The sequence below is a fragment of the Seriola dumerili genome, unplaced genomic scaffold (assembly GCF_002260705.1).
Source record: "Seriola dumerili isolate Sdu_G_001 unplaced genomic scaffold, Sdu_1.0 BDQW01000035.1, whole genome shotgun sequence".
NCBI classification, from domain to species: Eukaryota; Metazoa; Chordata; class Actinopteri; order Carangiformes; family Carangidae; genus Seriola; species Seriola dumerili.
This window is the reverse complement of record NW_019174290.1, coordinates 4,783,431-4,795,693: the sequence shown is the minus strand read 5'-3', so window position 1 is coordinate 4,795,693 and position 12,263 is coordinate 4,783,431. Positions and strand designations below refer to the sequence as shown.

General features: G+C 40.7%; 1 protein-coding gene across 8 annotated transcripts in view; it reads left to right on the top strand.

Annotated features, from left to right (window-relative positions):
* Nucleotides 1–12,263, top strand: part of dclk2 (doublecortin like kinase 2) — a 42,649-nt gene that overhangs the window by 24,561 nt on the left and 5,825 nt on the right. For 2 of the 8 annotated variants that reach the window (XM_022738147.1, XM_022738155.1), the window contains exons 3-16: nt 244–373; nt 2,137–2,235; nt 2,715–2,765; nt 4,202–4,296; nt 5,906–5,993; nt 6,456–6,564; nt 7,867–7,924; nt 8,371–8,490; nt 8,586–8,732; nt 8,819–8,952; nt 9,400–9,477; nt 9,820–9,916; nt 10,954–11,034; nt 11,938–12,051. In XM_022738147.1, coding sequence (XP_022593868.1) covers nt 244–373; nt 2,137–2,235; nt 2,715–2,765; nt 4,202–4,296; nt 5,906–5,993; nt 6,456–6,564; nt 7,867–7,924; nt 8,371–8,490; nt 8,586–8,732; nt 8,819–8,952; nt 9,400–9,477; nt 9,820–9,916; nt 10,954–11,034; nt 11,938–12,051 — 1,401 coding nt within the window. The remainder of the gene's footprint in view (nt 1–243; nt 374–2,136; nt 2,236–2,714; nt 2,766–4,201; nt 4,297–5,905; nt 5,994–6,455; nt 6,565–7,866; nt 7,925–8,370; nt 8,491–8,585; nt 8,733–8,818; nt 8,953–9,399; nt 9,478–9,819; nt 9,917–10,953; nt 11,035–11,937; nt 12,052–12,263) is intronic. The other 6 variants (XM_022738149.1, XM_022738148.1, XM_022738154.1 and 3 more) reach the window with 6 other exon arrangements.

The window sequence follows — 12,263 nt, the reverse complement described above, 5'->3', positions numbered from 1 at the left end:
GTGACAGAAAAAATCGGCTACAAGGAACACATGGACTTGATAGTAAGCTAAAAAAGTGTAAATAAAATGTATAATGCAGAACTCTGTCATTTTGTATTTTTACATTGTTGTATTACTGTTTGTGTAAAGGATCCAATCACCTCTTTCACCTCCACTTCTGCATATCAAAAGAGGCAAACGAATATTACACCCTAATGAATAATCTGTTTTACCTTTCCTCTCTCCTCCCCCTTCCTCCTCCAGATTACCTGCCTGCAGGACTTCTTTGGGGACGATGATGTGTTCATAGCGTGTGGCCCAGAGAAGTACCGCTATGCCCAGGATGACTTTGTGTTGGATCACAGCGGTAAGGCTTCCACAGCCTTTATGACTGGTAGGCCTGACTAAGACTAACTAAACATCCGTCTCCTGGTGTGTGTGTGTGTGTGTGTGTGTGTGTGTGTGTGTGTGGGTTAGCCTCAGTCTCCTTCCCCACAATTCTTCTCTCACAAGTGCTTGCACACTCTTTCCTTTCGGAAATTGACAGCAGGATATAACATCTGTGTGTATAAATTAAGACCCAATTGTTATACGACCAGTTTAATCCAGATTATTATAATTTTGATTGTGGAAAGTAGATTTTAGTTTTTTTATTACAGTTTATTTAACAAATAGTCCAGAATCAACAAAAAACATTGGTGCTACACATTTCCACACACACATCCTTGCTGTCAGTTAGGGAAAAGTGGTTGCATTTTTATCTATGTGAAATTTTATTCATGTATGCCACAGTTGCATTCATGTTCTGTACTGTATTTATTGTTCACATATTATTATTATATAATGCACACCCTCTGTCGGGTATCTCTCCTTTATCTTGCTGAAAAAGTAGTGAAAGTTTTAGAGCACATAGGCAGGACATGACCTCTTTAAACCAGCAGATCCATTCACTGTCACAGCACCACAGCATGTCAGCCAAGACTGGACAACCTCACAGGAAGGAAGAAGGAGTTTATTTTAGTAACAAAAGTATTGACATCCTGTTGCATTTTTATGTTGTTTTGTCAGGTTAGCTAACAACAGGGACACATATCCTAACACATACACTGCGTTTGCTGCTGCGGATGAGTGATGGTGGACGGGTCATATTCGGAAGTAGTTTGGAGATTTCGTCCCACTTACATTCTTGTGCTCCACTTTTAAAAATTAGGTCTTTGAAAGAACAAAAAAGGCACACTGTACTCTCTGCTGAAGGTACAGAAGCTGCTCTTCCTTTTGCAAAATAGGTCCAGTACACACTCTACTGTTGAAACATGGAAAGAATAAAAATGTAGAAAATGGACTGTGTAAGAGATCATTCAAATTAATAGAGGTACATAAAGGAAGAGAACGGGGCTTATGTTATGATAGTTGGGGCCATGTTGTAAATGATTCTTGTACTCGGGCTGATCGGGATATTCTATCCTCAAATGTAAGAAATCATCATAAGTAATCAATATAGTATTGTACCTTAATATAATTTTTCTGGCACCAACAAACGTGTCTGTCAAGTCAAGTATCAAAAAACTGTCATGAGCTGAAAGATGGCTTACAATGCCCAGTCAGATTTGGGGTCTTGTTTAGTACTCTCTAACCAGATATTTATTCAATTAAATCAGTTGTGTGTTTGACAGCATTTAAAGGTGCCATGTGCCATTTTTTGTAAACAAGCAAGTCATGTTTTGCTCTATAGCACTACTAGTGGTTAAAACCTGGACAGCATCTTTAACCATGGAGAAGTTTGGCTTTTTTTACATTTTAAAAAAAGGGTCCAGAAAGGGAGGGAAAGTAATAAAGTGTCATTTTGGTATTGGTAAAGTAACTCTCATGTAATTTATGTGTTTCTATGTGCTTTTTAACCTGCTTTGACTAAACAGTGTTTTCCATTGTTGTTTGTTGTTTGCTCTCTGTCTGCATAATCAAGTGTGACCAGCATTCATGAAATCAACCCACATAAATAACATTGCCAGGGCCATATCCCCTGTACTATTATTTCCAACAGCAGCTCGTTGAATAGGGAATAATAGTGCTACATTAACTCTGTTTTGTGAAGAAAGGTTTGTTGATAGAGGAAGGTTAATATATGCGATGATGACCCTGAGTGTGTTGTGTCTCCAGAATGCAGAGTGCTGAAGTCATCGTACAGCCGCTCTGCTACTCCAAACCGAACAGCTAAGAGCCCTGGACCTTCACGACGCAGCAAGTCCCCTGGTGCAGGTCAGACATGTGACTGTGCGCACACACACACACACACACACACACACACACACACTGTAGATGAAAGAACAAACTCATCAACCGACAATCAGAACGGTCAAGTCTTGCAAATTATTACATTATATGTGTGAAAATATATTTCACTCATTTATCTGATGCCAAAGCAACAATGTAAGTAGTTTAGCGGTTGACAGGCTGAGTAACAGCCTTTTATTTTGTAGTCTCATCCTAAACCCTCAACAGCTGTGAGAGTGACTAAGCAATTTGCGTGCTGCATTGAGAGATGGTGACATTATGCTGACTAATTAGTGTTATACAAGCCATTACGCCAAGTTTGAAAAAGAGGTATTTGAGAGGTTGCCAATTTGAAGTGGCACTGCCAGAAGTTCTGCCTCGGAAGGTGAACTACTTTCATAGTGTCTTGTAATATGATTTTTTTTTTTTTTTTTTTTTTTTTTTTTTTGCTTTTGACACTGCAGCAAGGCGACCTGTCCACTACTCCACCAGTCAGTCTCCAATCAAATCCCCAGGTGAGGCTGGTGATGGGGTCATACAGTCTACCGTTGTCAAACACCTGCCATATCAATTCACTCTGGTAATTAGTGTATAGTAATTGGGTAAAATGAGCTTCTCACAGTTTGAGTTCTCTTCCTCTCTTGTGAATAAATGTTGGCTCTGGATACTATAACAGTATAACACTGTCATCAGTGTGGGCAGGTTCAGAGTGAAACCTCTAAAAATAATGAAGCTGCCTTCAGCCTCAGTGTAGTGTTGAAATCAATGCTAATATAGCAGGCTAATACACAAAACAAGAGCATGTTAAGCTACTTGTCAAATGTTAGCATCACCTTGCTAACTGAACCTATGTTCAACATGCTGACATGCCACATGTTACATGCTAATTGGCTACATCTATTATAACGTTTTCAAGTTATTTAAACTAGAGACATTCCCTTTCTTTTGACCTTCTTTCTCTCCTTTGCTCTGGCTAAGCCACAGAGCTGCTATGAACTGTACACATCTATCTAATCTATCTAATCTGAGAGCTAGCTGCTGCAGAATCCACTGATCTAAAGCCATGAACTGATGATTAGACTCACTCTTCAGCTGTGCCAATTAAATCCTGCCCTCACTGAACAGTTACATCACATGGCTCTTTATCTGTAGCAGCTGAGGTGCTCCAAGTTAAACTACACTAAAAAAAACATTCAGTAATGTCCTCTGTTTCAATTATTTTCTCAAATATTGATTTAGAAGTGCTTTTAATACCCAGAAGACAATTTGGTGGGAATTTATAACTTAACAGTAAAACAAAAATGTGCAACTCTAAAACAGCACTACAAAGGCACAGCCTGTAGGCAGTGTGAAATGATTTTCTTCAGCTCAACTGGGTTTATGCAGATGAAGAGAGACTATGATTTAAAGTTTGACGCATTATGTCTCTGTATTTGTGCCAGAAACCAAGAGAGAGGGAAGCAGAAATAGTCTGTTCTTGAGAGAATGAATCAGTCAAACAGTGGCTTGCTGGCAAACACACTCCAAACACACTTTAAAAACAACAACAAAACGCCTTGCAGTTGTATGCCTCTGTTAAATTAGTTTAATTATATTACAACAATTAAATAAATGTACTTTATATCTTATTTTATTCCAATAGAATAAAATTTACTCTAATTTAATTTTGTGAAATTAATTAAATTAAATTAACTTAATTAAGATCAGTGTTCTCATTTAAATTAAATTGAGTTACATTTTTTACATTTTGTTAAATTATTTAAAATGTATTGAATTTATGTGTTTTGTGAGGTCACAGTGACCTTCACCTTTTGACCAGTTCATCCTTGAGTCCAGGTGAACATTTATGCCTCTGGCTTTGGCTGTTGCCGGTATGAAGGCATAACAACAGTCTCAAACACAGAAGACTCTTGCTCTTGCAAATCTCCTCCCACTGTCTGTCTCCATACAGTAAATGGTGTCTCAAATAGCCAGATCTCAACTCCGAAGTCCACCAAGTCCTCCACTCCGTCTCCCACCAGCCCCCGAACCATCCCCAGTTTTAAGGTAAGACAGTTGCATGCACATGCATGTCACCTACAGTAGATGTCTACACAAGACACCCACAATGGACAGCTGTGCTCAAACATATTATCCTATCCACCAGGGGCAGCTTGTTGTTTTTACACTTTCTTCTAGCAGATTGAACAAACAAGATAATGATGTGTTAATTAATGAGCTTTAAAGGTGCTGGTAGGAAGGTTTTGTTGTTTCTGGTTAGCTACTGGCTGCTGTATCTACAGTACAACCATTAGAGTGGTATCTTCTAACTCTTGGTAAGAAAGGGAACAAGAAATGTTCCCAAAAAGTCAAACTGTTCCTTTAAGGTAGTACTTTAAGGGAGGAGATAAGGCAATATTGTACCGACCTACTTAATACACAGTGATGAAATAAATCTATGTCAAGTCATCAAGTCACCGACTGACAGCCATGTAGCCTGTGTTGCAGCTCTATGATGTATCTTTGGTAGAGTCTGGGATATTAATCTGATTTATTGATGGGTTCTTCTGTAAGATGTGTGTTAGTCCCAAACTACAGAGTGTGTAACTGCTGCAGCCAGCTGGCAAACCTCCTCCAGAGAGCCACTGTTCCTCTCTAAGCCCAGTCAAAGACTTATCCACCCATATTAATTTGGCAGGATATTCGATTTTTATGATTTACTGACGGCTTTAAAATTCGCTGGTAAAGAGGGTTAGTAGAGCAGAATTATTTGGAAAAAAAACTAAATGAGAAAGTGCAAGGATGTTAATGACATATTTTCTCTCTCTCATTCACCCTCTTTGAAATGTGGAGGTGGATTGGTAAACTAAAGCCACATGAAAAAGTTATTTATAAGAGGAAAAAGCTTTTTTATGTACCCAGTTGTAAAAGAGACCTTGAAACTCTCACACCTTCTACTTTGGTCCAAAGCACTATGCTTTTAGAATAAATAATAGATCCTTACTGTAAGATAATGTACATCATGGTGCAGTGAGGTACAGAACCACTGCTTTCAAAAATATAGCCATAAGATGTCAGAATTGCCACTGCACAGAAATGACCCTCTTAACAAATGTATCATTCATTTAGAGCTATAACGCTTTTATGTGCAGTGATGATAAGTGGTTATGGAGGAGATCTATTCCAGCAGCTCTGACACCTTGTCCACTTTGAAGGGCAAGCTTATTTTAGACCTTGCTCACTATTTGAATAATAATATTTTTTTATTTTAGGATTAATGCGCAGGCTGTGCTGTTATTTCTGTGAGCTGCAATCCTTAAAGAGTATCTCACCATGTCAAATAGTCACAGGTTGTGTAACTCTTCAGTTGTTGGAACTTTTTAATATGAGTAGGCATTAATTTAGCTTTATTCTGGGTATCTTGCTAAATCATGTCATGGATATGATGTTTATTTGCTAGTCTCCTTTTTTGTGCCATCTGAAGCATGTAAAAAAAATCTTTAATCTGAGCCACGAAGAAAAGTCACCCACCAATATGAACTAGCTATGTTTTACCCATGTACAGCATGTTTTGTGGGTGTTTTTAAAGCTGAAGGTTGCCATGGTGATTTGTCTACTTGTTTTTGCTTTAGGCCAGGTGCTCATCTCTATTTTTGTTTCTTTTTACATCCTGCAGATACCTCCATCACATCACAGTTCCTCCCCAAATGTAAATGGCTCGTTGAACAACCACCAAGAGCAAAGCAATCGACTGAGTCCAGAGGGTACATCCTCTCCTCCTCTCCTCTCCTCCCATTCCTTCCCCTCCTCTCCTCTCTTCTCCTGGCTGACAGTGACATTGAGTAACATTTAAACGATAGTCATCTTGTCCCCTTGCAGCAGATTAGAGAATTTGCTTACCCAACAAAAGTGGCTCACTTAGCCACATTTTCAAGATAAGTGTGAAATAGTCCATTGCTGTGTGAGCAAATACTGAACTTAATGATTTCACGGCTGTGTGTGTGTGTGTGTGGGGACATAATATTGCTTCTCAGCTCTCTAACTGCTGCAGGAGGACTTGTAGAGATCATTTGGCATGTTGATTCCAGTGAGTATGTTTTTTTGTGTCACAGCATGTGGGTCCTTAATTCAGTCTGAGAACCGGTTGAGTTTCTGCCAAAGCTCCTTTGTTTCTATTGAACGGCAGGGCCGGTCTGTCGCCTGTTCTAACCTTCATCTCTCCTTAGCAGTTAATGGTAACCGTTACCTGCCTGCCTCCACCATTTTGGAAAAATACAAAGTTGGGAAGGTCATTGGAGATGGCAACTTTGCTGTGGTCAAGGAGTGTGTGGAGAGGTACGTGAAACACATTTAATCAGACTGGAAGTGTTTAATGCACAGTTGGCAGCTGGCTGCAGTGGAGCACAGCAGTGTGCCTTGTTGCACTGCTTAATGAGATGTGCATCACGTGTATCAACTGCTCCATCAGGGTGTTTAAGTCCTGATGACAGGCATTGTAGAGACAGAAATATCCCATGGATTAAACCCAGCGGTGAATTCACTTCATTAGCCTTTTAATCTCTGAGTCAACACACTGCCCAGGCAGACAGGGGAGATGGTGATGACAGCAGGCCTGTCAATGTGTGCTCTCATAATCTGATGCACCTACCTGGAAAGTACTGAAAGATGCCCTGTGAGGCCCAGTAAGCCTCCAAAAAAAAAAAACATTTACAAAGCCATAACAATCTTAGCACAAAAGTATTGTTGAATAGCTTTCTTTGCTTTCAGTCTGCCTTGAATTAAGACGGTGAGGTGTAGTTGAAAGCTACACACACTGTTTCCAATGGTCAAGAATGAACTTCCATGCTCAGATATTTTGAAATTCCCATTATTTATGTAGAGCTGTCCATACATCTCTTAACATCAGCTGGCAGTCCTCTACTTCCCTGCCCTTGGCTGGTGCATTGCTACATTTCTTAGTCAGTGGAATAGTGTGAATCTGTTGGAAGGAATGTGTACTGCATCACTTGCATGTTCATGTGAATACAGGTACATCGTCATGTTGGTAAAGCATGAGATTTTAACAGAATAGGGACTTACTCATCTGAACATTGCTCTTGCGTTGCAGCCTTTACTTTATGTATATTTTTGCAAGGATAAACTTGCAAGTAACTTAAAACCCCCTGAACTGAAAACCTTGTTTTTGCTGGCCTCCAGTGGTTTAAATTCTCCACTCGCTGCAGTGATGTAGAAGTGTACTCCAGGCTGTGTCAGTACACTGTGCAATCACTGTTGGCTGTGGTTATGGGTGTAACAGAGCACTTTTGACCCAGCAGTAACACTGGGTGTTGTCTAAGGTGGAACAAACTTGAGACTTTCAACCAGAGATGGCAGTGAAACACTGATCTTCAGCCTGGTGTTAAATTACTCTTCAAGTATGTGTTCTCATGTTCTTGTTGAGCCTGCCTGTATCTGCACTGCATCTCTGTTCATTGTATAAACTTGGCTCGTACAGCCAACATACCTTTCAAATAGCTTCGTGGCTGTGCTCTTGCACACTGTAAATGATGCTCTGTGGTGGGTGCTTGATTTCAATTACAGTGTTGTGGCGTCAGTGCTGTTTGTATTGTTGGCCCTAACTGCACTGTTTCTGTTCAGGTCCACAGGAAAAGAGTTTGCACTGAAGATCATCGACAAGGCCAAGTGCAGTGGAAAGGTTTCACTCTGTCCTTCTTTTTTCATCATCTTCTATTTCCACTCTCTTCTTTCTGTATTTTACCGTCAGACTTTTTTACACATACAGACACACACGCACGCACACACACTCACACAGTTGTAAGGAAGCGGTCATATGTTAGTGTTCCACTGTGCATTATTAACACCCACGTAGAATACAGTGTTACCTTTGTGTCTCTGATCCTCTTATCCCTCACGGTTAGATTAGGTTGGCAATGTTTTATTTATCACTTAACTCAAATTATCTTCACACTTTCACATGCACACAATGACACACTCTGAATCACACACCCTTGACACCAATTCAGAGTCAATCAACAAAGCACTTTCTTTTTTATGAGCATAATGGCTCAGTGTAAATCCTGTGTGCTGGAGTGCACAGTAACAGGCTCGCTTTGATTATCTATGTGGGTTGTGTGTTTCCAGGAGCACCTCATCGAGAATGAGGTGGCAGTGCTGCGGAAAGTGAAACACCCCAACATCATCATGTTGATTGAGGAGGTGGACACTCCCTCTGAACTGTACCTGGTTATGGAGCTTGTCAAGGTACAGTACAGGCCAACTCTGTGTCAGTATCAGTGCGCACTCCTCGTGTCTGTGTGTGTTTTAATATGTAACCAGTGTGTTTATTACCGGCGCAGGGAGGGGATTTATTTGATGCCATCACCTCCTCGGCCAAATACACAGAAAGAGACGCCAGCATCATGGTGTACAACCTCGCCGGAGCTCTGAAGTACCTGCACAGCATGAACATCGTCCACAGAGATATTAAACCAGAGAACCTGCTGGTATACATTCACATACACACAACATTCTTTTTTTCCCTACTCCAACTGCTCAGCGGGCCTCAACTGAGCATGCACTCTGATTCTAGGTGTTTGAGTACCCAGATGGCACCAAGTCACTGAAGCTTGGGGACTTTGGCCTGGCCACAGTCGTGGAGGGACCCCTGTATACCGTATGTGGCACTCCTACATATGTGGCTCCAGAAATCATCGCAGAGTCTGGGTAAGCCGAGTATTTTGGCAGCATGTGAGGCTTTTGGTTTTCACTGGGGACGGTGCTCGTTATAGAGAAACATGTATGTTTCTACTGATCTGTGAGTTGGTTTTAAGGGGAAACATCTGTTCTACGTACAACAGCAGAGTAGAAATGAGGGTCTGCAGTACGGCTGTGTTGTAATCAGCTGTCTGGAGATTGAAAGGCGAATGGTGCTGAATAAAGAAACACAAACCATGTGTCTGGTATATTTACTTCCACATCATCATCATTATAGTAGATTGAAAGCCTTGTCTTTCCAAAATGTCAGTATGTACTTCATGTTGTTGCTTTATGTCCAGTCAGTCAGCTTCTGTGTTTGTAACACTGAGATGATGGAAGATGGAAGTGGTTTGCTGTTATTCAGATATTTGGGTACATTTAGTGCTTCAGTGACATTTTCATCTCTTTTCACAGTTATGGTCTGAAGGTGGATATCTGGGCTGCAGGTGTCATCACCTACATCCTTCTGTGTGGCTTCCCTCCGTTTAGAAGGTACTTGTTCCATCCACGTCAAGCTTTATCTGTTACTATTAAACAAGTGTGATAGTTTTCAGTTTTAAGCAATAGATACAATGTTGAGTAAAGGTGTCAGCCATGGATCATGTTAAGAGGAGTTCAATCACATTCATTTTGGAATTTGTTTTTCTTACCTGCTGGCTAATTAAGCTATTGTCATCCAGCAATAATAGAGTGAAAGGGATTTGACCTAAATTATTGTGATCCATGTTTAATCAGTTGTACTTCATGGTTATTATAATAAACATATCATGTAGATATGTAGTTATGCCATGTGTGCTGAATAAGACGAGTGTTTGTGTGTGTCGTTCCATGTAGTGAGAGTAACTTGCAAGAGGACCTGTTTGACCAGATCCTTCTGGGGCGACTAGACTTCCCCAGTCCTTACTGGGACAACATCACCGACTCAGCCAAGGTGGGGACCCCTGGCACTCACACACCAACAGTTTATTTATGTGACTTTAGATGATATTATATTGACTCCCTTCTTTGGAGGGTTACCATTTTACCTTGAACTGAATGCAGCATCAGTAAGAAGTCTGAAACAGATATTAAATGTTACATAGTTTAAACACACACACACACACACACCATGTGAAGCCGCTCCATTAATGACTATTGTCTGCTGACGGACAGAAACCCCTCCAGCCCACTAAATTAATGTCATGTATTAAGGTGACAGCCCACGCTCAGCATGCCAGACCAAACTGCTAATTAAACCCACTGCTATTACAGTGGCCTGTCACTGCAGACAAGTGCACAGTTATAGACACCACAGCATGACACGACTTGCACATTCTGAAGCTGTGCAGATGTAAATTTAAGGGAGGATATTAATCCAGACACTGTGTGTTTACTTTGTGAGCACATGTGTGAAAGCATGTACATCAACTTCGTTGTCTGTGGCTTTACCCTCGGAGAGGTGAGAAACATGGTTGCCACGATATTTTATAGCAATATACAAAGTGTATGGTAAACATAATACACACATAATATACTTAAAGATACACTAATTTAGATTTTTGCATCAACAATGTACCAAAAGACTGTGAGCAATGTGAAGGGTGTTAGTCAGTTATCACTTAACTCCACAGTTTCCCCTGCTCCATGTTTATCGGCTCATTGTTTTGGTTTTATGACCCATGACTTTCCTGTTTTATTACAATCAGCGTCGTTATCGGCCACAAGGGCAGCTGTTTTCAGCAGCAACAACAAAAAAAAAAGCTGTTGCAAAACTGCCAGCACCAAACACAGAACAAAAACATCAGTAACCAATTGTTTTGTTTTTATTTGCAGCAGCAGTTTACTTGGAATGGATAATTTGCATAGCAGAGTTGTGTAGAACAATAGCACAATATGATCATTTATTCACATACATCTAAAAGTCAATAATAATTAATTATGGCCCAATGGCTTTGATATTGCCCTAAACTGTAGTGTGTTCTGTTTCAGGAGCTGATTGGAAAGATGCTGCAGGTCAACATGGAGGCTCGATACACAGCACAAGATGTCCTCTCCCACCCATGGGTCACGGTATTGTATAACACTGTTTGTGTATATTTTCATGTACAATACTGTGCAAAAGGTTTAGGCGCTTTGGATGTGTAGAATCTTATCTGTCACACAACACCATCAGGGAGGCGTCCGATGTTTTCCAGATTCATTCTGCAGCTTGACAATGACCCTCAGCATACTTCAATCAGGAGAACCCAGATTAACATGAATGCAGAAGCCTAATTTAACAAATACTTGATGAATAGCAGCCAATTTGAGATCCCTTTGGAGGAGCCTTAGACGGGGCCTTGACACCAGTGGCGGGGCAAAGTTGCTAAATGATGTTTAATGTTCTTCAGTTAAGATGATCACTGAATGACAAGAAAGCCCATGCACACAACCAAGTGGAATCACCAGATAATAGTGAGGGAGAGAGGTGGAGCCTCGGTGTGATGGCAAGATAAGGCTGGCTGACAGTCGTCTCCCTGCTTTAACCTTCACTAAAGATTCATAGCTAGAGTCATAAAGAACTATCTTCAGAGACAAGAAGAGCAAGGAGTCCTGCACCTGATGGTCTGGCCCCCACAGAGCCCTGATCTCAGAGTCAGTCTGGGATTACATGAAGAGAGAGAAGACCTGTGGCAAGTTCGCCAAGATGACTGGATCAGCCAAATTCCTTGAAAAACTATTTTAGACAAAGGGAAATCACCAAATATTGATCTGATAAAGGATTTTTCTGTTCACTGCACTTTGCATAAAGTTAATTGTTAGATAAAACATTCATTTTGAAAGCATGCTCACTGTACCTTTGGTGCCTGAAACGTTTGCGCAGTACTGTATGTGTGAACGGAAACATTTGAGATTTGTGCATTAAGATTCAGGTTCAGGTTTCCTGTGCATGAAACCATTGTACACTTTACATGTTTGTGTGCGTTTATGTAGGACGATGCAGTTATGGAGAACAACATGAAGATGGAGGTGACAGGTAAACTGCAGACGCACTTTAACACTGCGCCAAAGCACAACAACACCACAGCTGGTGTGGCGGTCATCATGGTAAGCACCCAAAAACATTCACAACCATTTTTTTTTGCCCAATCTTCTGAGATTTACTGCAGCACTGTTTTTGATAGTTTGACCTTCATGAGGTCATGTTAGCTTTCAGTTACCTCTTAAATCTCTAATATTGATGTTTTGACGTGGGTTTAGTCGTCACTAACGGGGTCATGCAGTGGCTTGAACAGGTCAGGCCTTTTTCCAAACGTTGA